The 27,044-nt window shown below is 37.4% G+C and overlaps 3 protein-coding genes across 8 annotated transcripts; 1 reads left to right on the top strand and 2 right to left on the bottom strand.

Annotated features, from left to right (window-relative positions):
• The first annotated feature begins 555 nt into the window (after positions 1 to 555).
• Positions 556 to 2,408, top strand: LOC108135429 (mitochondrial fission process protein 1). Its single transcript, XM_017256164.1, has 4 exons — positions 556 to 608; positions 708 to 927; positions 1,003 to 1,228; positions 2,085 to 2,408. Exons 2-4 carry the CDS (start codon positions 816 to 818, stop codon positions 2,245 to 2,247), a joined length of 501 nt encoding a protein of 166 aa, XP_017111653.1. The 5' UTR covers positions 556 to 608; positions 708 to 815; the 3' UTR covers positions 2,248 to 2,408.
• Positions 2,386 to 11,057, bottom strand: LOC108135428 (glutathione synthetase-like). Of its 5 annotated transcripts, none has more exons than XM_017256160.2 (8): positions 10,788 to 11,051; positions 10,356 to 10,587; positions 9,400 to 9,612; positions 8,187 to 8,578; positions 4,929 to 4,971; positions 4,264 to 4,502; positions 3,803 to 4,187; positions 2,386 to 2,871 (listed from the first exon to the last, which is right to left on the bottom strand). In XM_017256160.2, the coding sequence occupies exons 2-8, from the start codon at positions 10,512 to 10,514 to the stop codon at positions 2,563 to 2,565; spliced, it is 1,740 nt and encodes a 579-aa protein (XP_017111649.1). In that variant the 5' UTR covers positions 10,515 to 10,587; positions 10,788 to 11,051; the 3' UTR covers positions 2,386 to 2,562. The 5 variants fall into 5 exon arrangements, 4 of the variants coding, with proteins under 4 accessions (XP_017111649.1, XP_017111651.1, XP_017111650.1 ...); XM_017256162.2 differs by lacking the exon at positions 8,187 to 8,578 and adding an exon at positions 5,514 to 5,647 and having other exon boundaries at positions 10,788 to 11,047; XM_017256161.2 differs by lacking the exon at positions 10,788 to 11,051 and adding an exon at positions 10,661 to 10,781.
• Positions 11,058 to 13,879: 2,822 nt separating this feature from the next.
• LOC108135417 lies at positions 13,880 to 20,643 on the bottom strand. Of its 2 annotated transcripts, none has more exons than XM_017256126.2 (3): positions 19,783 to 20,643; positions 16,279 to 16,923; positions 13,880 to 16,114 (listed from the first exon to the last, which is right to left on the bottom strand). In XM_017256126.2, the coding sequence occupies exons 2-3, from the start codon at positions 16,854 to 16,856 to the stop codon at positions 15,709 to 15,711; spliced, it is 984 nt and encodes a 327-aa protein (XP_017111615.1). In that variant the 5' UTR covers positions 16,857 to 16,923; positions 19,783 to 20,643; the 3' UTR covers positions 13,880 to 15,708. The 2 variants fall into 2 exon arrangements, with proteins under 2 accessions (XP_017111615.1, XP_017111616.1); XM_017256127.2 differs by lacking the exon at positions 19,783 to 20,643 and adding an exon at positions 17,469 to 17,782.
• Between the last annotated feature and the right edge of the window lie 6,401 nt (positions 20,644 to 27,044).

Here is a 27,044-nt window from a genome sequence, read left to right as displayed (position 1 = left end):
GAAGGGGTTTTAAAATAAGAGAATTTAAAAAGCTTTCAGCGCGGACTAATTATGATTTGTGGCGGCTAAAAGCTAATTGCAACTAATTTCAGTTGGCTTAAAAAAAAAAAACAAATATCTCAACAGTCCCGCTAAAGCGCACAAAACCAATTTGAATTTGAATTTAAATGCATTTATGGGAACCACTATCGATAGCAATCGATAAAGAAGGGAGACTGAACGAGCTAGTTCACCAGTGTGTGCACACCTTAATATTGTTTTTAAAAAAATCATAAAAATCGAAATATCATCGTTTTTTAATCAATTTACTAAGTTAATAATTAATAATTTTTTTGTATATATTTTTTGGCAAATTAAAAAATGTTTAAATGTTTTATGTTTTTAGAAGGTTTGAACTTCTTAGCTTTTATAAAAACAAACGACCGAAATGTTTTTTCGTAACACAAATTATGTCATAGCTCTTTTAATCGTTTTAAGGGCTATGTTTACATTAATTTTTCGGAAGGAAAGCTTTTCTTAATTCTATATGATTTAAAATGTTGTCAATCGATAACCATTCGTTGCCTATAATCGATAAGCGCAGCTATATATCATTATTTATATAAACAGTATGTTTTTACGTATTTTATATGTTGCCGATTTTGGCGGCTTCAGGCTGTTTTAACGCATATATTTGAATTTAAGTACAATAATTACAAATTTTTTAGGAAACCAAGTGGCCAGCTGATTTCAGTCAGTGGGAACAGATGATCACAACAGACTAAACATTACCCAATTAGACTGCCCACAAAGACGATTCCCGTACAGTAAAGACAATGTCGGAGGACAAGCAATTTATAAGAAGGGAAAAGGATACCAAGGAGACTGGACACCAGATAATAACAAAGGATGTGGACATATATCGGGACACCTTCATTCGCTATATGGGTGAGTTCTTATCTGGATAAGACCAACATGGTTAGACGACTAACTCCCCTTTTCTTGTTTTAACTACGCCAACAGGTTACAGCAACGAGATTGGCGAATCCTTTCGCCCTCTAGTGCCTAAATCCCTGGTGGCTGCTACCTACGGCATGGCCATCGGATACGTCTGCACGGATACCTTCGATAAGACACTCCGCCTCCAAATGGACGGGGCATCCCCCCGAGAAGTGGCCATCAAGGGCGGCGACGTCTTTGGCTGGCAGATGCTGGCCTCCGTGGCCATTCCCGGCCTGGTCATCAATCGGTGGGTTCCTCCCTTTCCTGGGGGACTATCACCCAAAAACCCATATCGGTTATGGTTGAGAGCATACTACCTCTTAGTCGTTTTATTTTCATATTGGTTACGTAATGGTTAGCTTAAATGAGATACAAAGCTGAGCTTAGATACTTTAAAGTACTGTCATCTATAGTATATATTTACATAGTATATCGTCATAGCAAGCTAGGTCGCGACTAACTGGTTATGAAGTACTATAATTTAGTGTGGGTAGATGTCATCATTTATTTATTTTTTATTTAAGTACCACAATTTTGTGTCGGTAGATAGTGATATCAGCGTTCTCATTTGGTTAACAAATTTTGTAAATAAAATATATTGTATGTATTAATTTTTTATATAGTATATTGTTATAACAAGCTATGTTGCTAATAACTTTTTTAATAGTTTTGATGTTGGTTTAAGGTCAGCAAAGAAGTCATCATTTCCATTTCAGAAGCAAATTTATATATATCTTAGTGAGTAGACTAAAGCAAATATTTTATTGACTGAGAGTCGCAGTATAAAATTATCATTAACTTAAGCTCCTTTTTCAGTATATTCTAATATAGAAATGTATGATTGGGATTTTATGTGAAGACAAAAAATTCAATAGTCCTCGTGTCAACAAGCTTAATTGTTAGTCGGAAAATATGCCAAACAACTTAAACTATCACATATGTACATATAATATTCTAGATTTTTTCGAAGAATATTTTAACGAGATTTAGTTGTATATGTAAAGACTCTATTATTAATTGACTTGAAGGGTTTTTCGTTCAGGCTAACTTTTTTTGTAGTGACATAATACTGCATATTGATGATAGGGTTTTTGCCTTTTCAGGATCACTTGGGCCACCAAAAGACTGCTGAGCCGAGCTCCCATGCCGCTGCTGAAGACGGTGCCCACTCTTGTGGGCCTGGCCAGCATCCCGCTGATCATCCATCCCATCGACACCTTGGTGGACCGCCTGATGGACGCCACGTACCGCAAGATGGTCAGGTAGTGAACGCCGCGATGACGATCGATGGCAACCTGTTCCTATCCTGCTATCCTGTACACTCCCCCGGTGATAGTTCTTAGATACTAAGTGTTCGTATTAACTGTAGCGAAGCTTTATAACCCCAAAAATCCAGTTTGCATCTTGACAAGGATTTTCCAACTTAACGTTTTTGTTTATTGCAATTTGGGTGTGTGGGAGGGGGGGGTGTGTGCGGGGCAAAATAGTTAAAAATGTACACGCTTTACAAAAATAATCATTTACACAAGACTGAGGCAACAGGTGAAATGCCGGCCTTTAGGCCCTTGTCCCGAAAGACACCTAGTTCTTCTCGTCGTCGTCGTCGTCGTCGCTGTCGATCAGATAGGGACTGTCCAGGGCGCCCAATCCGGCGGCCACGCCCCCTTCGTTGGCGGTCGAGAGCTTGGTGCGCAGCATGTGCCCCGCCTGGTAGTTGTGCACAATGTGCTCGGCATCCCCGATCACCACGCCGAAGATGCCCAGCTCGGAGACCATGTCCACGATCTGGGGCGGCATATCGCCACCGGGCCGCACCATGTAGCCCTTGGTCAGCGGCGGATGGATCAGGTCCATCAGGATCCAGGCGGACCGCTCCACGCGCGACATCCGCTGCAAGCAGAAATCGATCAAAATTCATCAGTAAACTAAAGATGACTTTATCACTGGCACTAGACATTTTTCAGATTTAACTGTAGAGACTATTTGCCTTAATGCTTTTGAATAGAGACACATAAATATAGCTTTATAAATTAAAAGAAATCAATGCGCCAATCTAAAATAGGTTTCTGTAGATTTCTAGTTGTGTACATATATGTTGATCCAAATATTGGACAAAAAATAATAAATAATTCATTATTGTAATAAAATACAATTAATATCGAAAAAATAAATAGTGATTTGCTGAAACCACACACCGATTAAGATTCGTAAGTAAACGGGTAAATGGAACTTTTAAAATAGTAGAGAATTATATTTTTATACTTTTCAAAATATCGAAATTAATTTGCTTTTTCGATTTGATTTCGATTTAATCAATCAATTGAGTGCCTTGAATTCGATTGACTGTTACTTTAAAATAATGTGGGCAGTGTTGGGAAAGGTACACTTTTTTATGGATCTAGGTACGGTACAAATACCTGTAAGTAAGTACTTAGGTAAGGTAAAAGACACACAATGTTTTAAGTATCTAATTTAAGTAAAAAGTGTGAAAAAGCTAAAAAAAAATAAAATTTAATCATTTTGATATTTTGTGTATCCTCCTGCAATTAAGTCTGCTTGTAGGTACATGTAAAAGAAACATAATTATATCTTGTACATGCGGTGGAGTTAAATTATTTTTAAAATGCAGTACAATTTATTAAAACATTTGCGAAATTAGTTCAACATTTAGTTTAACCGGTGTCACGCAAATATCAAAAACGAAAAAATAGATGTATATTTTAGTACCTAACAGGGCACATTCATAAGATAAATTGCCTCATTTTTGTTTTAAGTTTAGAAGCAGTTGAGCTAGAAAAGTGGAAAAGTTGGATAAACCTACCTTGAGGGCATCGGGTATGTCCACGCCATAAACATTATTGCCACCGCCCTCGCGCTGGGGCTTCAACACGAATCTCTCGGGAGTGCGCAACGCCATTTCGTAGCTGGCGTTGCCCGCCTCGTTGTCGTCCAGCGAATAGAGACCCGTGAAGATCTTGCCCACCGCCTTGATCTCCTCCGGATCGTTGATGAAGCGCTCGAGCACCGCCGGCTGGGCCAGGGCCTGCTGCACCTTCTTGGTCCCCGCCAGATGGTAGTGGATCGAGGGGCACTTGATGGCCAGCGATGTCTCCATCAGGTAGCGGGCATCCCACTCCGCCTGCGAGTGGTAGTGTCCGGGCTCGTAGCCGGCACGGAAGTAGATCACGGCCACCTCCTGGGTGCCCCTGTCATGTGCATATGCAAATGAAATTAGGAAAATTAGGAAAATTCCTACATATGTGGGACGGGGGGACCACCTACAGCAGCAACTCCTTGGCCAGACCCAGTTTGCCCTCACGGTGAACCTCGGTGAGGGTGCGGCGCAGCACCTTGATGTGCGGATACGTCTCGCGGATGTAGAACTCGTGGAACCGCTGGTCGCAGATGTTATACGACACATCCTCGATGATGAACAGGATCACAGCCTTCGGCTTGCCATAGATGTCCCAGGCCTTGACCATGCCATCGCAGAGTCCAGAAAGGGCCTTGTTGTTGGGCATCTAGAGTACAATATCAAGTTCAACCGAATTTATTATTCCTTCTTTTTATATGTTTTATTTATCTTAATTTTTCTCTGACTTTTAAACTTTTTTTTAGTATATAAAGGTCAAACTTGAGTAACATAGTTTTGAAATAATAAGCCTCTCTATATCTATCAAAGAAATGATATATTTTTAAGATCTTGTGAACTGCTTAATACTTGTTTGTTTTCGGGTTATAGAGAACATCGGACTTATAGAATATTGTATTGATAGGGGTTTTGACAGTATCTTAATATAATATTAATCTTTTTTTTTACAAATTTAAAAGGCTAGTTGGAACAATGTATGTACATTCTATAAGAAAAAATACTGCATATTTAAGTATAAACTTTATAGATAGCAGTATATGTTATTTTTTAAAAATAATTTCCCCGGTTTACTCACATTGTGCAATTTATCCGCATGTCCCAGTTCGCTAAGTACAAATCTGCGCGGAAGAAAGAGATGGGGAGTACCGGAACAGAAAGAGACAGATTAGCATGATTCCGTAATCGTATAATGACCAACAACAGCAACAAACAACAACAAATGTTTGGGGGCAGATGGGGGTTAATTACTGAGTCCAGAACCGCAAATAGTAGGTTAAGAATGTTTGGGAGTGGGAGTGGGACGGGGGGTGGTGGGGTTAAGTGTAAATGTTAAAAATGTAAAGCGTGTAGAAAGGGACGGATATACAGCTAGCTAGAACTAATTAAACCGCATGCAAATAAGAAACAGCAAACGATAGAGATGGAACCCTTTCAAAAGAAGTGATCTGTGATCAGTGATCAGTGATCACTGATCAGTGATTAGTGATCAATGCGTGCGTGAGTGATTGAGTGGGTGGGGGGGGAGGGGGAGGGGGAGTAGTTAGATAAATAGATAGATAGACAGGTGTGTGTGTTTTTTTTTTTTTAGATGTGTGTTTGTGCATCCGTGCGTTTGATAGAGATAGAGAGAGAGAGAGAGAGAGAGAAGAGCGCTTAATACTTCTGCTGCGGCACCAATTGGGTGGCAATGCCAGCGAAACTGGAGGCCACCGTGTTGATCTCGACCTGCTTTATCGCACAGCCCTCGGACACGTGTGCCATATAGTCGGATCGCAACAGACCGATGCTATAAGCCTGCAATTATGATCATTATACATTATATATACATTAGGTGCGTCACAGCAGCAACCCTTAAATTACCTACTTAGCCGGTAAAGCGATTAAAAAAATATATATTTGCATAAATCTAAATATGGTGTGATCCTCGGCCATAGTTCTTAATTGTATAGAATGAGGCAGGTGCATTTATATATAAATATATATATTTAGAGAGAGGTGAGAAATGGCGGTAGATGAGACAATGAAAATATGCTTTTCCCCAATTCGATTTGAAATATTTCCAGAGCTATTAATGCAGTATTTTCTAATTATCTTTAGAACTAGAGAGTAAAAGTTTCCACACACGCAATGTAATCTTATCCTTATCTCACATTGGATTTTAGCATATAAATCGCCTTTAAGAAGTGTTTTTTTTTAATATATTTTTAGCAGGGTAAGAAATAATACAAATAAGCAGAGTCATACATTTGGTTCAAATTGGACTTAACTATGATTCAGCTTTATTTTTTGGATAAGCAAAACCTTAGTCATATTGAAAATTATTAACCAATTCACCCGCTTTTTAAAGCCCCCATTTCATGAAAAATGAAACTAAGCAATGCGTAGCAAAAGCAAGTTTTTAACACCATTATAATTTACAGCGGTTACTTTTAATACGTAATGAATATGTTGTGATCCAATCTGTTTAAATTATGTTTACGTCACCGCTGCTGGCAATTAAATAAGCAGACAACTATCAAATACCTTTAAACAAAACCCCATTGAACAGGGGTTTTTGGTCTTAACATGTTTTTACTTGGCTAAGTTAAGCAGGTGATTCAATCGCTTGGCGGAATGGAGAGTTAAGATAAAACTGGCACCAATTACTCTAGTTGCTATCCATATTTTGCACCCAAAAATGCACCCGGTTTGTCCCTGTTATCGCTTTAAATAAACAATTACCAGGGGTATCTATATCAGTTGGGCCCGTATCCCTATCTGTAAACCTATCTGTAACCCTATCTGTAGTTCAGCTATGTGTTCGGTCTAAAAAGTGTGTCGAATAATCGTCAAATTCTGACCTTGAGACTATGAGATTAATATCTATCTTTAAGTGCATTTATAAGAAAGAAGTCTATATTATGCCTCTCATAAAAATATCTATATGAAAGTAATCATAAATAAATAATAAATGAAAGTAAATGGTTTTATTTTTATTTTGATTGATTAGACCTGATATGTATGTATGCATGTTCCAGAAACTTCTAGATATTTAACAAACACAATTTTCTAATTGTAAACTATATTATTTGGCTGAAATAACTATGAATGACTATTCTCTTGGAAACAAAATTAATACTATGGACACAGTTTCATCATCTCTTGAATATATCATATATTTTGTATATTTTCATGATATTTTGAGGACCCAAAATATTTCTATTCCCCAAAATCTCTCATTAAAAACGCAAAACTAAACTATGACGACTGTCACCTAAAAATAGCCTTCTCGATAAGTTGGAAAAGTTAAGGACAGCTGAAGGGACAATCACTGGGAAAAGTGGAGAATATTAAGCGGGTTAGCTGCTTGAGTTAGATCGGGAGGAGCAGGTGGCAGGTGGCAGGTGGCAGGTGGCAGAAGGCATGTGGCATGAGGCATGAGGCAGGAGCAGAGCAAATCAGATCAGATCAGATCAGATCGGGTACAGAGCAGGCAGGAGACAACAGGCGACAGGCAGCGGCAGCAAATCAAAAGAACTACGCAACAATCTCAAGAACTCAAACAAAAAAGTTTGTTCAGGCACATTGTTAGCAATATATTAAGCTATAAATACAGATCTAAGAAACAGTGGAACAAGAACAACTTCAACTTCAACTAAAGTACAAAGGCCATGATGGCAAGGCAACACGCACTTAAGCACACACAACAAGAGAGCTTGTATTACAATTTAGCTTCCTCAAATTATAGCTCATGTCTGATTTTAAATTTTTCATAGAATTATTATAATTTTCATAGAATTTTCTACATTACATAAAGTTTAGATTTATTAATTTTGCACTCAGATATAATATGATTCGGTCTAATCGGTCTCGGAATTGGTTTTGAAAATCTTTTGACTTAAGAACTTACAACCGTTATTTTCAACTTTAGTATTTTTTGGATTTACATATTTAATTAACACCCCTTCTTGATTTCTGAATCAATAAAAATGTTGGGTTTCTTGCTTTAAACCTACATAATATATATGAATATATATATAAAATTGTTTTACTAGGGATCGTTTTTCTTTTGTGCAAAACAAAGCTATATATATATATACATATATATATCGGAGTTAGATTCAGGAAACGAGATGGTTTTTGGATCTAGTGTTAGTGTGTGTTTTGTGTGGTTAGGCGGAGGATGCAAGCGGTACAGGAATGCAGGAATGCAGGAATGCAGTTATGCGATGAGATGGCCGGGACATAAGAGGACTGGGTATTTGGCTAATGTTGCTGATGGTGGTGTATGTTGCAGTAACTGCATTGATGGACTCTGGGTGTGGGTGTGTGGGTGTGTGGTTGTGGACAGCACCTTTGTATGGTTTTACTTGCTGGTCCCAAATGGCCAAAGCCCGAAGCTATCGTATTGATCTCGACTTGTTTCCAGCAGCAGTACGCGGATTGAATGCCAGCCGCCCTGTGTTCCCGCTCTTTGGTGGCCCGGCACAGCTTAATTGCCCCGTGCTCCTCCATCCGCTCCGCCTTCTCCTTCATCTCCTTCTCCTTCTCCTCCTCCATCTCCAACTCCATCTCCATCTGCTTTCTGCCAGCAGCAGCAGCAGCAGTTCCGGCTCCTCCTTTCCCCACAGCAACCGCATCCTGGTCCCGATCCTCGCCAGCCACTTGTCGCAGTGCCCGTGGCGACAACTCTGGACAACCGGACTCCAGCATCAAATCGCTGCGCAGCATTCCCAGCGATATTTTCTTCGATTTGAGTCGATTCGATTCGATTCGATTGGATTTGTATTTCGTATTTCGTATTTCGTGCCATAGCGATGCAATGAGTGACGGATAATGGAGCAACAGATTGTGGTTGAGATCGAGAGTTTGTACAATTGCGTGGTTAGGTTTTAATTTTTGAAAGGTGGGGGGGGGTGGTGTTGAGAAAAAAGCACATATTGTGAAAGAGTTTTGCACAGAAACCAAATGCATATCGCTTTGGAACTTGATATTTACAGGCGGTTTTAATCGTTCATATTAATCATTTAAAACTTTATCCTATTCGATATAAATAAAATGAATCGAAATGATTGCAAAGATCAAGTTCTTAACGATACGAAAAAGGTAATAGAATTCATGACTGTGCTGGTTTCGTTAGGGTAAATTAATGTAAATTAAAAAAAGGAGTAGCAACGGCAAAATGGCTAGCGTTTTTGGGGTCAGGAATGGACTGTCCTACATCGATTTACAAGCGGCTAACTGAGCGAACCAACGATAAGGAGCTGCGAGACCAGGATGCTCGCATAAATCACGCGAGATTAGCGCCTACAACCGACTTCTTTTCGCTATGACTATGGCCGGGCGATTTATGGATGGGCGATTAGATTGCGACCGCGGGTGTAGAGAGGGGCCCAATAAATTCTAGCGAGAAACCCACTGGCTGCCTCTTGATGTGCTCCCGATGTGGATGGAGGTGGATACGTTGGGTGATACTGATACTGATACTGATGATGATACTGATGGTGATACTGATGGTGCAGGGCGGAGGATAGCAGATGGATGGATGCCAGCTAACGAAATCTCACCTGGGTGAATCCGTGGGCCAGCACCTTGCGGTAGATGTTGAACAGATTGGCCGTGAACTCGTCCACTTTAATCGTCTCCGCTAGCGTCGTGGTGATGAACTCCTCGTCGTGGGCCACATTGTGCATTAGCCGGTTGATGATCGGCTGCAGGGCCACCGCCTTCTCGAACTCCTTGCGGGGAAACGAGGAGGGCACCAGCACAAAGGGGGCGAACTGCAAGAGATCTGGTTTAGTATACTCGTCTGCAAACACAGTCGATAAACTCTAGCTTGAATCTTGACCAAATGTTTTACATACTTCTTTAGCTAACTACGCTACGAACTAAACTTGGTTATAACCAAATGTAAACCCTGAATACTTAAAAGGTACAAATCTCTTAGAAAGAAAATACTCAAAATACCCAACCGTTAAAATCTGATTTTAACATTTAACAACTGAATAACTAACCAAATTCGAAAGTATTTAGTTATTCGTTTGAAAGAAATGTACCTAAGTGCATAAATAAATAAAAACCACTAAAATCAAGACGATAGATTAAAATTATTAGACAAAACATAAAATATCAAAAGAGGCTTACAATAAACCCATCAAAAATACATATACAAACTACTTCAGAAAAAGTTAAGAAAAAAACCCTTTAGTGCACTCTTTTTAAACAATAGCTTTTAAGTCCAGAAAACCATAGATATTTACTTGTTTCTATGTTAATTAATAAAAAAAACTACTTCTGATTCGGTATGGAAATTTTAAGAATTAGAAACAAAAACCCGATTCTCGTTACAGGTTTTACTGCACTTTTTCAGTGACCAACAAATAAAAAACAAAAAAAAAAGAGTGAAGAAACTAGCTCTTGGGTCTATCAAATCAACACAATGGACGAATGATTGAATACCGTGAGATTCCTCTGTAGGAAACTCAAGATTTTGTTAGCGAGACTCGACTCTATATTGACCCACATTGAGGGAGTCCGGGCTGAAGGCGGTCTTCGATCGCATGGCGGCGCCGTGCATGATGGCATAGTCCTTGGCCTTGGTCGTCACCTCCAGGAGCTCGTCCTCCGGCAGCGGCAGGCGGATGCAGTTGCGCAGCACGGGCGTATTGGCGTCGCTGGACATGATCGCTGGACTCTGGTCTCTGTGGGGTATGGGATCGGTGGATCTGGTTCTGGATCGGGATCAGGATCGGGATCTGCAAAACAAAGTGGAGAGCACGGAGTGAGTATGTTTCGATGCCTCGCGATGGGTTTACGGAGCCATCTCACGGTCTGTTCGCCGGAACTGCTCGCTGGCCACTGAATACTATGTATATGTGGTTTCTGGTGTTTGGTGACTGGTGACTGGTAGCCAATGCTCTGGCACTCTAGAACCCGAACTCGAACTCGAACTCACCACTGAAACTACGCTATCTCCCCCGACTTTTGATTTCGTCACGTTACACACACACTCAGTGGCCGATTGTTGTGGCTCCTGCGCTCGTTACCGTGGTGGTGGCACTCCCCCCTGTTGGCTGGACACAATGCGAATTTGGATAGCAAATGGTTTGGTGCGGGGTTTTCAATTTAGAAATCAGTCAAAAACTGACACGGAACGAAAGTAATGTTTGGAATGGAAAGTTAAAAAGCAAAATAATGCATGGGAAACTAGAGATGGAGCCCGGATCGATGTTTGTTTTTCGATAGTATCGCATGGAAAGCCGGACCGCATATGTCGTCGATCTGGCAGCGCCGCTGTCTATCGATAACTTTCATTTAATTAAGCGTTATTCTTATCGAATTTATAAGAGTTTAAAGTGTTGCTCATTATTTTAATTTAAAAAATGCTGTCAAACTTTGGTTATTGAATATCTTTTGATCGGAGTATAGGATGGAGATGACCGAGGTGTCTTTGGAAGCGTAATTAATGCCAAAATCTTATAAAAGCTATACCTTTCGATTGCTTTGTCATTGGAAGCGTAATTAATGCCAGAATATAAAAATGACCAATGAGTCTTATGAAAACTCTTATTCTGCACAAACTCTTTTAAAAGCTATACCTTTTGATTGCTGTATCAATTAATAAGATCGAACTATAGTAGTCTCCACAGTGATAGACAGCCCAAAATCGATAAGTCTGAAAAGCTGATTTAATTTTGAATTCCCGCCAAAAGTGCGACACTTGCTAAAATGTTATCCGTCCGAATAAATCGGAAAACTGCGAGGTTCGAGTCATTGCTAAACTGCCGATTGAAAACGCTCAAATGTTATCGAGTTTAAGGCGGCAACAAAGTTGTCCTAATAGTTATTTTTAGGAAAATCTGGGTAGAGCGGGATAAATGGAACTCATGCAAAGCTAATTATTGTTATAAGAGCTAAACATATGATTTTCTCCACTATAGACTCACATATCTTTGATGTTTCTTTAGGTAAATTGCCTTAGCTTACACTTATTTGATATATTTCGACATTGAGATTAGCATATATTTCTTGCAGATTTTGAAGTACGGAAGAATTGGAGTGCATAAAAACAGAGTGAAATCGTTAACAGTGTGCAAAAATTGGGCTGATATATTTTCGTGCAAGGTTCAAATGATTAGATACACCGGTGACACCCGCCAAACAGCGATGTTAGCATTAAGTATTTTAACATTTCGGTATATTCCTATTCAAGTTCTCAACCAGTCGTGTCGAAGGGAAAACATTGTTTTCGTTTTAACTTCCATTGGAAAACGATGCATTTTAACATTTCTGTTAGAAAAACATAGTATTTTAACAGTTTTTATGGAAAAACGTTTCTTAACATTTCGTTGGCAAAATCGGTGGTCCATCGATATTTTGAAAACATCGATACATCTGGGTCAATGCCCAGTTTCCAAGCCAAACATCGATGTTTGAAATAAGATCTTTGTTATAACAAAACTATTACACCTATTTATTTATATGTTCTTGCTTCACAACAAGAGCTTGTCCACAACAGTTTTCGTCGAGAAAGGTTGCTCAGAAGTCGCTTTTTGTTTAAGTGGTCAAAACACCTCGTTTTCTTATTGATCCCGGCTCTTTCAAATATTCTTCTGAACTCTTCTAGCACAAATGCTCGCAAGTTAAAGCACAAATACAGTTTACATTAATACAACTTACTTTTCAGAAATGTATCCACCACAGAACACACAGAGCACATAATAATGTAGTCTGCCGAGGCTCAACAAAAAATGAGCGACTGAAAACGAAAAATTCAAAAAGATTATGAAAGCTAAATATATTTCCCCGACAATGACCTGCGATCTTTAAAATTTAACAAATATCAACAAAATAGCTTAGGTTTGAAAAACAAAGTGAAAAAATTATTAATATTATTATTTTGTAAATTTGGCAAAATGAACAATTTTTAACCAATGCAAAATTATGTAGGTCATTGTTGGTAGGACCCATTTAAGGTGATTAAGTCTTAATTTGAAACCCATCGGTTTACTTGTAGTCGAGTTATGAAGTCAGCTGTTTTCAAAAATGTCGTTTCGAGATAAACGCTTAAATTAAAATAAGTTGCACTGGTAAGGCGCCATCATCGTTTCCCTTTAACTATTTTGTTGGGCAGAGGGAAAGCAGAGTAGAGATGGGAAAACATCGATGTTGCCCCGCAAAACATCGATGAAACCGATGTTTGGAAAACATCGATGACATCGAGTTAGCATACATGTTTCCACATCTCTAACAGGGAAATGTAAAGAAAACGTCGAGCTAACAGAGAAATGTTACGAAAACGTATTTTGCGCGTCCGTTTTCGTCCGATTTTCTTCGATTGAGTCGAGCTGCAAAGATCTGTGAAAAAAACCACGCGCTGCCGCCGCCGCCAAAAAAGAAAAATGCCGAGTTGGTGAACCAAAGAGAATAAGGTTAAAATTGCCTTGCTTGGATCGGGAAAACAGAAAATCAACGCGTTTACTTAAGCATTTTTCCCGATTTACCCGTGTCTGTGTATGCGCGTACCTGCGTGAGTGTGTGGGTGTGTTTTTTTTTCCTCTTGGTGTGTGCCTTTTTTTTTGTACACTGCTGTGGAGACGCGCTCTTTTTTGTGGCAGACGGGCGGAAAGAAGAAAAACCAAAGAGAGCTAACATAAAAAAATAAGAAATAGCAGTCAAAATCGCATTGTGAAAAGTTTGTTTATTCAGTTAGAGTACAAAATGTAAAACATGGAAATAAGGAGCAGCGGCAGCAACAACAACAAGTAACGAAAAACGGCAAAAATTTTTGTTTGCCTCTCTCGCTGCCTGGGTGTACGTGTTGTGTGCGTGTGTTTGTGTGCGCGTCACATATCGACGTCCCTCTCCACCGACAACAACAACAACAACAAAAGGAAAGAAAAAGGGAATAAAGTGAAACATGTTTTTTCTGTGGCAGCAACAACAACTTCGAAAATGGATCGAATAAGTTTTATCGAAAAGAACAACAAAGCCAGAAGCCGCAAATCAAATAACCCAGAAACAAACGGCGAAAATTAAATGTAAGTAAGCCTTTTTTTATGCTTCTGTTTTTCTGTTTGGTTAGGTTGAAAAAAGAGAAGAGAGTCGAAAATCAAGCGTCGAACATTAACAGCGTGCTGTTGCTAACAGTGTTGCTGTTAGGCGCCCAAAGGTAATTCAGTTGGACCAACCGGCATGTTAAAGTCCAATTGGATTTTGTACATGGATTAATTTAATTAATTTTTTGTTTTCATAATATAAATCAAGCGTAAAAAAGATATAAATTAATTTTAAAGCTGCGCCATTGCTTTTGCAAACAAACGTCTTTCAAGAATTTATTTGTACTGTTTTTTATAAGGGTATATAAAAGAAAATGGTTTTTAACACAAAGAAATAGCATTTACCCTGATGATTCAATGTTATCCCAAAGTATATTGAGAAAGTCTTTTTAAATGAATTAGTTCTAGTTTTCTTTAACTTTTATTAGCAGTTCATTAATCTAATGATACAGTTCGTTTTAGGAAAAAATATGAGCAATTTATATACATATAGCGAAGTTGAGATCTGGACAAAACAATTTATAAGTTTTAGGCTATGTTTTGTTATATTGTAAATTGAGGTTTTAAAACTATGATTCATGTTTTTATTTAATTAAAAGTATCCTTTTTATTGTTCTTTTTCATTATTGTAATTTAATAATTAAATATGCTAAAAGTGTTAATTGGCGATTTAAAAATTATATTTCAATTTAGTCTAATTCGATAGATTTGCTCTTTTTTTCGCTCTCTTTCTTGCTACGAAATGCGCGCGCCCTCTCTATTTCTCTCTTTTGTAGCTCTTTTCTCTTCCGTTTCGAGTTTCAAGAAGCGACGCCAAATAGCAATAAAAACAACAACAACGCAACAGCGCCGCAAAAGGTGGCAACACTGCTGCCGTTGCACTTTAACCAACCGCACATATTTTTCGTCAAAAAACAAACGAACAAAAAAAAAATAAAAACCCCAAACAGCTGGACGCGCTGCATAGGCAGATGTTTTTTTTTTGGTTTTGACCGGAAAGGGATGAGTTTTCCACTCTCCAACTCCTCCTGCTCTTTTCTTTCTCCTCTTTGTGATCGTGCTTCGTTTAATTTTTGGCCTTGCACTCGTTTTCCTTTGTCTATTCCATTCGCCCAACAACAACATTTCCCCCATTGTTATTGTTTATTTAAAAAGAATTACGGCACTGCAAAGCGAATTTGTTGGTAAACAATTGCATATTCAAGCAGTCGCAGTGGTCACTCGGATTGAAGAACCTTGAAGTACTTGGATATTCATGTTTTTGGCTTTCACTGTGATAACCATTGGCATACAAAATCTAACAAAAATATTGTTTTGTACTTTGTACAACAAACAAGCTGAAACAATTAACATTTAGAACGTTGAAGTGTACTGCAAACCTGATGTAATCTGAAGGCATTTTAAAATTAGATTACATTATCTATAGCATTTGCAAAAAAAGAAAATATAATCTGCAAGCATTATAAAATCAGAACGTATACTTTTGAATCTTTATCAAAATAAAGAAGGCATTTGAACGGGAATGTGATCCTCTCTGATCCTTTAAATATGAATGCGATTGAAAAACTCCTTAAGTATAGAAAATATAACGTTAGATGTTTTTAAAAACCCGTATTAGATCGTGGGAGATATCCTGTAAACCTTGCTAAAGCGCAGTTTGAAAAATGGATTTAGGAACCGCTAAAAAAAAATAATCTTCACATACAAAATTATGATCTTAAGCCTTTTTAGTAAATGACGAACAATTAACAAAATTTAAACGGAAATAGGTTATCCGTATCAGAATATAGAGTGTTCATCGAAACCCTTGTACATAATTTATCCTTGACCACGAGACCCCCGTCGGGGGAGCTTCCCGCTCCGCTTTCGCTGTTTATCCCGACGTCGCTGTCTGTAGAGATCCAAGAGGACGTTGTAGCTGGCTCTATCGGAGCCGAAGGCACCGCCACATCCCGCCGCCCTCGGAGGAGGTGTTGTGGGTGGAGGCACGCAATTGCTTGCAGCAGCCTTTTGCTTGGCCTCAGCGGCGTCGTTAGCCGCTCGACAGGCCGACTCCCTCACCTGCTCGTATTCCACTTTGGCCTGCGCCACCTGGCGGGCCAATCGCTCACCACGCGCCTTGGCCGCTGCCAACATTTGGATTTTCTCATCAAGGTCTTTGTGGGCCTGCTCGATCAGTTGCTCAATGTCCGCCAAAGTGCCCTTTGTGCTATTCACCAGGGCGCTGACAGAAAAGATGCCGAAAAAGATCGATATCAAAACGGTATTTAAAATGGCGTCAATATTGATTGGCAGTTTAAATATATGATATGATATTTTGGAAAGGCTTTTGTTTTACTACGAAATTTGTAACGATTGAATATTTAGGCAGGATAGTTTTGCTTATACCTGAAAGAGGCGGCTTGAGCCTCAGCCGCCTTTACCGCTGCACAAGCGCATCCCGCATCCTCTTCACTGGACTCCAGGGCATTGGTCACCCGTATCACAACCTCTTCGGCATCCTGCATTTCCCTTTCGTACTGGTCCACAATGTTTTGTTTTCCTTCCAAAACGGCATTGGCGGCAGAAGAGGCGGCCTTCGCCTTTTTAGCCAATTTCATTTTCACCCTACGCGAGGCATTCTGGGCCGCCTCCGCCTGGGCATTATTGGCAGCCCTGGCCTCTTCGGCGGCCTTCTGGGCTATGTGGGTGGCCTTCATGTTGGTGTTGATCATCTCATTATTACCGCAATAACTATCACTCGTTGATGAACTGAGGTGGCAGGTCGATCTCATGCTGGACGGGGGCTCCATTGTAACCGGAACGCTGATCTTCGGATCGCATTTAGCCTCATCCGGGAGCATGTCATCGCTGGTGTTGTCCAGATAAGTGTCGAATCCATACATGGGTAGGTCAAAGCTCATCGAGCGGGCACACGTTATCCGGAGGAATATCATAAGTGCGATATACGCTAGAAATGACTTCATTTTGGATTCGAAATTTTGAAGGATTCGACTCAGACTGCCTAGCAGCTGATAAAAATGTCTAAAAGAACTAAAAAAAAAACATATATTGTGGTTTATTTTAAAAAACTTCTCCCTGGAGGATGTTTGAAAATAAATCAGCTCAGACTGCTGAGACCCATTAAACCTGCTATAACATAGTGGCTGTTCTAAAAAGATTCATAATTCAAGATTCATGAAATATATATGATAAATTATAAAAATATATTAAATTTGATGAAAAATGAAAATGTATTCAAATTAACAAGTCCATTTTGGAATAAATGGTGTTTTCACATAAATAACTCCCTTCAAAGTATTAAAATATATAAATTTATTACCTCATAGAACCCTTCGAATTCGCATTTATCAAAAAAAATCGTATTGTTTGCTTTAAAACACAATTTTGTTTCTATAACGCCAATTCAAAAGTATCTTCAAGAGTTTGGTTTCCCTATAACGATTTATTAATTAAGGGAAAAATAAAGAGGTTGCTCATATTTTCCCCTATCGCATTCCCCGCTTTCTATTTTTCCTGCAGGATTAATAGGTGCCACAGCAATGTGTAATTAACACCTTAGTTAGTAGCTTTCACACCTTTCTCCCCCTTTTGGCGGGTAAAATGCGTATCAAGAATATTTTATTAGTCCTCAATTGCGGCGCAATTGTGACGCTGTCGCCGCAGCCAACCAACTAACTAACTAGCTAAGTAACTTACTAACACGTGTGCTGACCAGAGAGAGAGAGAGAGAGAGAGAGTGACTGAAGGGGAGAAAGGGGAAAAAGTGGGTGGTACAACTGTCACTTAATCAAAACAAACCAGCTGCCATACACGTGCTGCCAGCGAGCGAGAGAGAAGACATTTGTTTTGGTTATTATTATTTTTCTCTCTAATCAGTGCAGCAAAACAAATAAAAATACTGAAAACAGAAACCATAAGTGCAGTTAACTAAAGGCGGGGAAAACCCGCTGGCAAAAATAACGCCAACTCATCGCAAACGATCTGTAGATACAGTAAATATTGGTAAATATCGTTGTAATCGGTTTGGACTGGACAAATAAACCAATTTATTTATTTTGACTAAATAGACCCTTCGATTTGTTGCTAAGAATTGTCTTTTTCTTTTTTCATTACCAAAACTTTGATTCCCAAAACATTGGAAAGACTTAATCCCTCAAATAAATATTTATTCTTGGAAAGATTCACATTTAAAGTTTTCTAAGAAGTAATCATTTTCTTTTTAGCTGAAATTCCTAGGCAAAATTTTAATTGACTTAATAATCTTTATAGGTTGGCTTTTAGATGTGCTTTCTCAGGACTTATTGTGTTTAACATTTTTGTTTAATAATTTATAAGCTAGGAGCATTTCAACTTTATTGTTGTTTAAAACATTATTCAAAAGAGCTATGAAATGCATCAGTATATACAGATTTCCTACCTCCAATGTATAATGAGTTAACATTTCAATAATGTACATAAATACGAAATTGTTCTGAAGGAGATATTTATTTAATTGAAGTTCATTCCAGCTATTTGTCTCCATTGTTATTTAGTAAAGTAATTGTAGCTTTTTCTTATTCTTTTTCCTGTTTTTTTTTTATTGTTGTTGTTGCTTGCAGTCTGGTTGTGAAATTTAAATTTTCAATGCCACCGTCAAAGCTGCGACGTCATCCGTCATCAATGAATGCGCAGTTTTGAATTACCATACAAAACACACAGCTGCACTTAAAGAAATTTAGAATGAAACCGAGTTTTGTACAATAAGTTTACAGAGGCATACTCAAAATTAAAAAAATATGTTTTGTAGAAATATAATATTGCATTTGCTATAAAAAAAATCAAAATGATATCACATGTAAACTTAATTATTGGGAAATCAAATTTATTTGGGAATTACCACCATCTGCTTTTAAAAACAAAAATGAACTGAAACTAAAATGTTTATATTTAAAAAGAACTAATAGTAATTATTAAATTATACATCGGCCACAATTTATAACTTTAATTTACAAACATGAAAGGTTATTTTAATTGCCGCTTGTTCTCTTGTATTTTTGCCACTTGTTAGTGTTTATATTTTTTATTTGCACATTTTTGCGCTATTGCGTATTGAGCAAAAATCAACTTTATTAAGTGACCTTGTGTGTGGCCATGTGCCTCAGTGTGTGTGTGTGTGTGTGTGTGTGTGTGCGTGTGTGTGGGAGGGAGAAGGCAACAAAGCTCTGCGACTGCGCCGCTCACTTCACTTCACTTTACTTAACTTATTTTTTTTGTATTTCAGTTCATTTCGCTTCAGTTTCGGCAAAGGCAAAATCGGTCATTGAACTTTGAACCAAGCCGAGGAAAAAAAAACAAATAAAAACAAAAACAAAAAAAAACAGCAACAACAATGGCAGAAATAAATAAAATAAACTTTGCCAGCCAGCGGCATTTAAATTCTTCGTTCTTCGCTCTCCTCTCTTCTCCGCTTTCGGTTCTTCTCTACCGGTCTTTCTCTTTCTTTACTACGCACTTAGCCAAGGGGTGCGAGTGGGACGCGGGATAGGGTGATGGGGTACGGAGAGTGGGAAGAAAGAAAGCATAAACTCTTCGCCTTTTTTTGCACAATCTTCCATTGAAAAAACGCTTTTAAAAGCGCAAAAACCGTTTTGTTGTCGTTCATTTTTTTTTTTTCACAGTCGTAATTCATTAGCTGATTTCAAAAAAACGCGTGGAAGAATAAGGTATGTTTTTTTTTATATGAGCAATTCAAAAATTCTGATCAAAAATGACTAAAGTTTTCTTTGTTTTGAAAGACTTATGTTTGAAGTTAATTTCATGGAAGTATACAAAAATATAAACAAATGTATGTACACATAATTTATTTAATATATAAAATCTTATGGAAGTGCTGCCGTATTATTTTCTTGCCTCTTTCACTGGCCAAGTTCCTTCAGTTCTTTTTTTGGGCTAATCAGCGATACTAATGAATACAGAAGAAGCGGAAAACGCCTACAAGGTATTTTTAGTAGACACCTAGAAAATCTGGAGCACGCATATAGCCAAATATATACACTGGGTGGTAAAAGTGTGAGTAGGCAATATTAATGAAAACTACTTTTTTTTCGGGCGTCGCCACATGTTGCTCAAAAATTAAACCGAAAAAAACACAGAGAAAGACGCTGGTTGCTGAAATATGATTTATTTCTCGTATTAGTTTAGTAACAGCATTTAATTTGCACACAAATTGAATTAAACAAAACGAGCGCAAATGGAAAAAGTCACACGAACGATTTGGGTCACCACATGCCGTCTTTATTTTCTGCGGTGGGTGGATGTAGTGGCTGGGTAGCGGAGAAAGGAGAAAGAAAGAAGAAAAAAGAAAGAGAGCACGAGCACCGAAGCAAACACATATACATACATATATTCACTATCCGTATGTATAATAGGCACAATCTGACAGACAGACAAACCGATTCTGACGTCAAACGGCCGCCGCTTGATCATAAAGTTTTATTTTTTTATGCCCCATAAATATAGTGGCTATTCGCTAAATTGGCTCAAAATTCGGAGTTCCCCACTTCAAACTTATAATTCATAGAAAGTTTCGACCCGAAAAGCCAACAATTAAAATTTGGTTTCAATCTAATTAGGTAATGAAATTGCAGTGGAAGGTCGTTACAGCCAACCCACAAACAGCAAGAGCATAAACCCTATTGATAAACATCTTATTTTCTGCAATTTTGTTCAAAACCAATATTTATATTTATAACGACCCAGCCTTGATACGTTTCCAAAAATAAATAATATTAAAAAATATTACTTTTTAGTTATGTAACGAAAATTCATAAAACTACTAGAATTTATTTGCGAATCAGCACTGTATTTGTATGAATGTTTACGTGGAATTTGTAGTATTTTTTCCCAAAGTTGGGGGTGTAGAATGAGACTCGATCTCGGAGATATTTGTAGACCACCCACCCGATGACGGGGTTACCAGCTACTCCGAAAAAAAAAAACAATTAGCTCGCGTTTCTTTCAGTGTGGTTTATTTTGTTTTTTTTTTTTTTGTGTGAGGAGTGCGTGGGTATGTGTCGTTATTGCAGCTATTTATTGTTTCTTTTTGTCGATTTCGTGTTGGCCCCAAAATAAAATGATGAAACATGCAAAAAACTGTGGCTGCTGCCTACGCTAAAAATAATTGCAAAATAATAAATAAATAACGCTTTCTCCCCGGACATTGCAGGAAAGTGTGAAAAGTCAAATGAACTGATAAGCGGTCGACGGTCGATCAGTTGACAACAACGGGTTAACACACGTTAGCCACATGCAAAGATCCGCGCGCTGGGAATTACTTGTTTATTAGTCACAAACTGCAGAGAGGAGTGACGCATTCAATTCGTTTTTATACATTTCTGATTCACGGGAAGAGAATCATTCACAGGCTGCACTTTTCTTCTTTTCTTCTTTTTTTTTGATTAAGAAACTGGTTTTTTTCTGCTTTGCCGGTAAATTGTGTGAATAATTTTCCGCAGAAATGCAAAAAAAAAAAAAAAAAAAAAAAACCACAAACATTCACGTCTGTACATTGGGAGTTGTAGTTGGGGAGTTAAAGTAGTCACATAATTTTGGTGTGTTTTGGACGGCTCAAGGTCTGGGTTATTTATAGTGCCTATTTTTCTTTCATTAAATGAAATAGTAATTACATACAAATATCATTAAATAAGTTAATTAATTTATAATTAAAATAATTTTCTTTAAACACAGTGCAATACCCAGCAGAGCAATTAAAACTTGGTTCAGGTAAAAGATGGAAAGATCAAACATTTTTCAAATTAGTTACACCTAGCTTAAGCTGTATTAGTTTTATATTGCAATAAATCTTTATCTCCATAGAATTCTTAGGTTGAAAAAAAATTAAAAGAAGTTGGCTCATAATTAAAAAAAGCAACTTTACTCCCACTAAAAATGTATAAATATTTGCTTTGGTTTTAAATTTATTTTACTGTATAGGTGTTGAAATATAACTATGCTTGTGACCGTAGCTGTATTTTTGTCCTTTTTTGTGTTATCCCTTTATTTGTCGAGAGGCAGAGCCAAAATTTGAAAGAGTGGTGGCAACCCTAGTTGTCTGCTGGTCAATTCCATTTGCTTGGCAACAAAATCGCGAAATGCCGACATGTGCCGCAGAAAAGCAACAACAAAGAGCAAGCAGCGCAGCTCTAAACGCTAATAAACGCTACTTTCACCGCAACAACAAAAATGTGCTAGTATGCTTTTTGTTTAGCTAATTAAAATATTTGCTCACGTATTTGTATGGGGTTAAACAACATTTGTAATTAAAATGCACATAAAATTTTTCGCCTTGACAACAGAGTCGAAAAGGAGTAATCGAAATCGAAATCGAACTTGAAACAGCTGTCACTCGTGTGCATGTTGTGTGTGTGTGAGTGCAGTGTCAGAGGTGGGCGCGTGTGTATGTATTAGAGGCGGCGCCCCGGCAGCAAAAAAAAAACGATAAAAAAAACGCCAAGCCACACGTTGAACTTGCGCGCTCTCTCGCTCGCACACAGACGCATGCTTTTTGCGTCGCGTGTCGTTCGTTCACCTGCCAAAGAGAGAGAGCGGCACAAGAGAGAGAAACCGTTAACAGTCAGTTAACAGAGGCAGAGAGCGCGCGATTGTTTTTATTTATTATTTTTATTTGCGCCGTACGTTTCAAACCCTTTCCGGCTCTCCAATATATGTATATTATCTATAAATAATTATAATTCAATTAGTTAATTAAACAAACGTGTTTTCCTATTCTTCCAGCGAGCTACAACCACATCAGCAGCAAGCAGTACAGTTTTGTAAACAAAGCGTGGCGACAATTATTGACCAATGTCAAATATAAATGTTAATGTAAAAATAAGCGAAAATTAAAGTGCTTATAAAATGTTTAAGCAAAATGTTGAGAAAAGCGGCAGTCAAAAACTACCATAATACTAAAGCAACATTAACTTGAGCAAATCGATAAGGAATTGCAAAGTAATCGATAATTATTTCATGAAAACGCAGTAGAAAGCAAGATCGTGCTTTCTTCTCAGATTTCCCTCGTGCGTGAGTGTACGTTCGTGTGTGTGTGTTTTGTTTTCATTAGAGCACACACACACGCTCCCGTTGTGTGGGAGTGTGTGTAATTGCAATGCTAAACGGTATATAAACGGAAAGAGCAATAACAACAACAGGAGGAGACGGAGAAATACACATACCAACGTGTTTTTGTTTTGTTTGTTTCATAAATGTTCAACTATTACACTGCAAAAAATAATAAACGGCAAGCAAATCCAACAAAAGACTTTAATTGTGTTCATAATTTTAAATAAAAAAAACAAACAACAAAAAGTATTCGACGCATAAAAATATATACGAAAAAAAATATATATATTATTATTGGTTATAACACATACATAATTATATATTAACTGGTACTCACGAAAAAAATAAAATGCAACAACGACACAAAGGATAACGAAAGGAATAAAAATACACAAAAACTATTTATTTATAAAATAAAAAAATCACAAAAAACCAAAATCCGACAAAAATACATTTTCAATTTATCCAAATCACATGAACAAATAACGCAATATATATATACATATACACATATATATATTTATATATATATATAAAAACACAAGTATATATATGTCAAGTACATATATAGTAAAATATAGGAATAAACAAATCCAAGTAACGATTCATTTATCAGCGTAAAACCAACAAACATCAGCTCCATGTATAGATTAGAGGATACGAATAGCGGCGGCGTTATGGATAAGAATAAACAGAAACGTAAGTACTCTTCGATTTCACTTGTAAAAACTCAAGATCGGATTGCTCGAACCCCTAAAAAAACTGTCGATTATTTCATCATTCTACCTAAGTCTTGGACTCAAATTTCATAAACATTTCATTTTTGTCATCTGTTCCAAAAGGTTTGGTGCGCTTTTGACTTTTAAAACTCATTTTTGAATTTCACGCAAAGCAGGGGCTCGCGGATTCATATCGTTAATAGTCAATAGCTCAAAATATTATTTTAAGAATTTTTCTTTTGCAGCCTGAGTACCGCTGTCCAAAGACCATAACAAAAAATTTCCACCAACATGTTTGTGCATTTTTGTATTTTAACAGCTGTTTAAGAACTTATAATTTATAGTTTTATAGACTTTTAATAATGTTTATAAAAATATTTAAAAATACACGAGTACAAGTTAATTGATCATTGCTTTAAAATCTCGTGAGAAACTTATAAATAATTATTAGCTTTTCAAACTAATTTAAGTCATAAAAACACACAACATTTATGTTATTGCAGAGTATATTTGTATAATAAGATTTTCTTGAATTTCTAATCTTACGTTGTTTAACAAAAACCTTAATTTTTTAATGTTTAAACATTTGAATCAAATTGAAAATCACGAAAACAGTCAGAATTCCGAGATATTTTGCCCAATGTTTTTAAGAACAAGCCTTTTATCTGTAACTTGGGGCAATAAATCAAACTAAAGTTTCCACCCTGTAAATAGTCGTGACTTTCTCAAGAAAAAGGGTGTTGGCTGACGACACAATTTTACAGTGTTAATGGTAGGGTGTTATTGACTTTTTAAAAAACCATTACTAGTTATAATTGCAGTGCAAGAGCTACAATCATTACCTGCAATCAACTCGTATTTATAGACGGGGATTTGGGCAATATAAGGTGGAATTTTAAAGGGGCGGACAGGGGTATTTTAGCGGCTAATTCCGGTTCCCACCCGCTGAGAAATGCAACAATGTCACTCCATTCAGCCAGCAAATATTATGTCAACTGTTTGCTTATCACTCAACTGTCTCCGTCTCTATTTGCCTCTATTCGTACTATTTCGAAAACCCGGGACTCTGTGGCACTTCCCCATTACTTGTCAAATATGTGGGGTTACGGCGACCGGGACTTTTGTATCTGATTAGCTTGGCGCCAACGGGTCGTGACTCACTTGCTCCGGATTCCATCGTCATCGTCATAGTCCCCCTCCCAAATGTAATTATCGATGGAGATTGTTTGTAATGCCCCGATCCCATTCCTGGGCCAAAATGCAAGTGGCCAAAAGACGAGGAACGAACGCAAAATGTCGTCAACTATTTTTATTTTCGGTCGAGACGCGACAGACATCGAAACATCGGAAAGGGGGGAAGTCCTACATTAGAGACGGAGGATCGGATCCCTATAAATAAATTTGCTGTTCACTTTCCTCCTCCTCATCTTGCACCTCCTTCTTTTTTGGGGGGGGACCCAAATTCATTTATTATTCAAGTCTTCCATCGATTGGCAAGCGTTCAATTTATGTATATTTGCTAATAATTTTATAATTGGTTCGGAAAAAGTCTTCCAAAAAATCTGACGTATGTTAATGTATAATTTTACATAACTTTAAAGTGGTTCTTGTACATCAATTATATTATTTTGTGTGTTTGCTTTTTCTTTCAATTCATGGTACACACATAAAAAAAAAAAAATTATGTAAAACTACATATGTCCCAACCTAGGACAAATTTTTAATTTGCTATGAAATGGTCATTTTTCACAAAATAGTTAATTACACAAAAAATAGTTGGCATTACTATTAAATAGTGGGACCACCAAAAAATGGTATGTTGGCTCTACAACCATAAATATTATAGTTTGTGAAACGAGCACTGGTCCCGCCCTATATTTGCTTGTCTCTAAATTAGTGACTGTTTCATGACCAGACATGTTAAGCAAAGCGTAGACAATTAAAATATATGCCCCAAATTTCCATGCACGTTTACCACGATGTAAAGAATCATTCTTTCAGTTAAGTCTAATACAAAAAAAAAGGACAAAAATAACATCCCGTCTTAAGATTCGAACTTGCGTTGCTCAGATTTCTGGTCAAGCGTCTTACCCGCTGAACCACGAGTTTGCAAGCTGGGACGAATGCCACTTGTGAGCTTAACACTTATTAAAATATTTTTTAACAATTTGTAAAATATAATTTTACTATTAAATTGGCCTGAAGAAACGATAACAAAATACATAACGAATATGAAAATATTTGTATTACAATTTTAATATGAAACGTTACTGTTTAATACGTCAGAAAAGAAATAACAAAATACTATCAAATGAATTACATAGTAAAGTAAAAATTATTTAATGTTAATTATACTCTTGATATATTTTTGGTGGGTACACCCTTGGCCAAGAAAGCAAAAACAAAATGCATGAAAAATCATAAAATAATGAAAAACAACAACTAAATACAAAAAAAATATACTTTATTTATTGTTTTGCCTGTAGTTTATTTATTACCCCCCATACACATAATATAATTGAAATTTTTTGGTACGCTATGTTATGTATTGTTTTATACATTACATCTTATTACATGAACTCAATCAGTTATACAATTTTGTAACGCACTGTATTATGCACACACTTTTTAGCTGGGGTTAATTACATTTTATTTTAATTTCACATTTCGTTTGCTTTGTTTTGTTTTGATTTCCCTGACTTGACGACGACGCAAAAGCCGAAACAAAGAAATGAATTTATCTGTATCTCTACCCGCACGAGACAAGTGCGAACACTTTCCCACCCGCAACCCACTTCACTTCGCAACATGCCATTATTGAAATTCCATTATCTATAAACAGCGAAACTCCCCTTTTACTTCCAAAAACAGCAGCGATAAGAAACAAAAACCCAGATGTGCTCTCTTGACCAACGAAAACTGCCGGAAAACCCATAAGGCAACAGGAATAGAATGAATTATTTGTTTACGATCAGCAATTAATCGGGAAGTAAGACCGTGGTCAAAGTCTTCCGGTGATTTCTTTCTCGTATACTTGAATTACTAAACCAACACCGTTTCTCAACACTAAAAAAGAGACGTTTAAACTAAAAGTGTTGGCAATAGATTGTGGCTATTATCAGAATTTAATTTATTTTCGTTGGGATTGTTTAAGTTCTACCAAGTATTTGGCCCTCAACTAAGATTGTGCAACACTGAAAAAAACTCTGTTGTGAGCAAAACTAATTTCGATGCCATATCGCCGGGCATCCCCTACATCTTCATTATCATTATCACCTCGAGATCGTGATGATCATTGCAATCGCTATCGCTCGTTCGTTCGTGTGATCCGCA

Source organism: Drosophila elegans, unplaced genomic scaffold (assembly GCF_018152505.1).
Source record: "Drosophila elegans isolate 14027-0461.03 unplaced genomic scaffold, ASM1815250v1 contig_149, whole genome shotgun sequence".
NCBI classification, from domain to species: domain Eukaryota; kingdom Metazoa; phylum Arthropoda; class Insecta; order Diptera; family Drosophilidae; genus Drosophila; species Drosophila elegans.
Note: the sequence above shows the minus strand (reverse complement) of the source record. Positions and strands in the feature narration are given on the sequence as shown.

Coding starts and splice junctions, on each gene's coding strand:
- LOC108135429 (XM_017256164.1), top strand. CDS start 816: ATGTCGGAGGACAAGCAATTTATAAGAAGGGAAAAGGATACCAAGGAG. Junction 928..1,002: donor CACCTTCATTCGCTATATGG/GTGAGTTCTTAT, acceptor CTACGCCAACAG/GTTACAGCAACGAGATTGGC. Junction 1,229..2,084: donor CCCGGCCTGGTCATCAATCG/GTGGGTTCCTCC, acceptor TTGCCTTTTCAG/GATCACTTGGGCCACCAAAA.
- LOC108135428 (XM_017256160.2), bottom strand. CDS start 10,514: ATGTCCAGCGACGCCAATACGCCCGTGCTGCGCAACTGCATCCGCCTG. Junction 8,579..9,399: donor TGGCCCACGGATTCACCCAG/GTGAGATTTCGT, acceptor CTCAAATCGAAG/AAAATATCGCTGGGAATGCT. Junction 4,503..4,928: donor ATGCGGATAAATTGCACAAT/GTGAGTAAACCG, acceptor ATTGTACTCTAG/ATGCCCAACAACAAGGCCCT.
- LOC108135417 (XM_017256126.2), bottom strand. CDS start 16,856: ATGAAGTCATTTCTAGCGTATATCGCACTTATGATATTCCTCCGGATA. Junction 16,115..16,278: donor GCTCAAGCCGCCTCTTTCAG/GTATAAGCAAAA, acceptor CTTTTCTGTCAG/CGCCCTGGTGAATAGCACAA.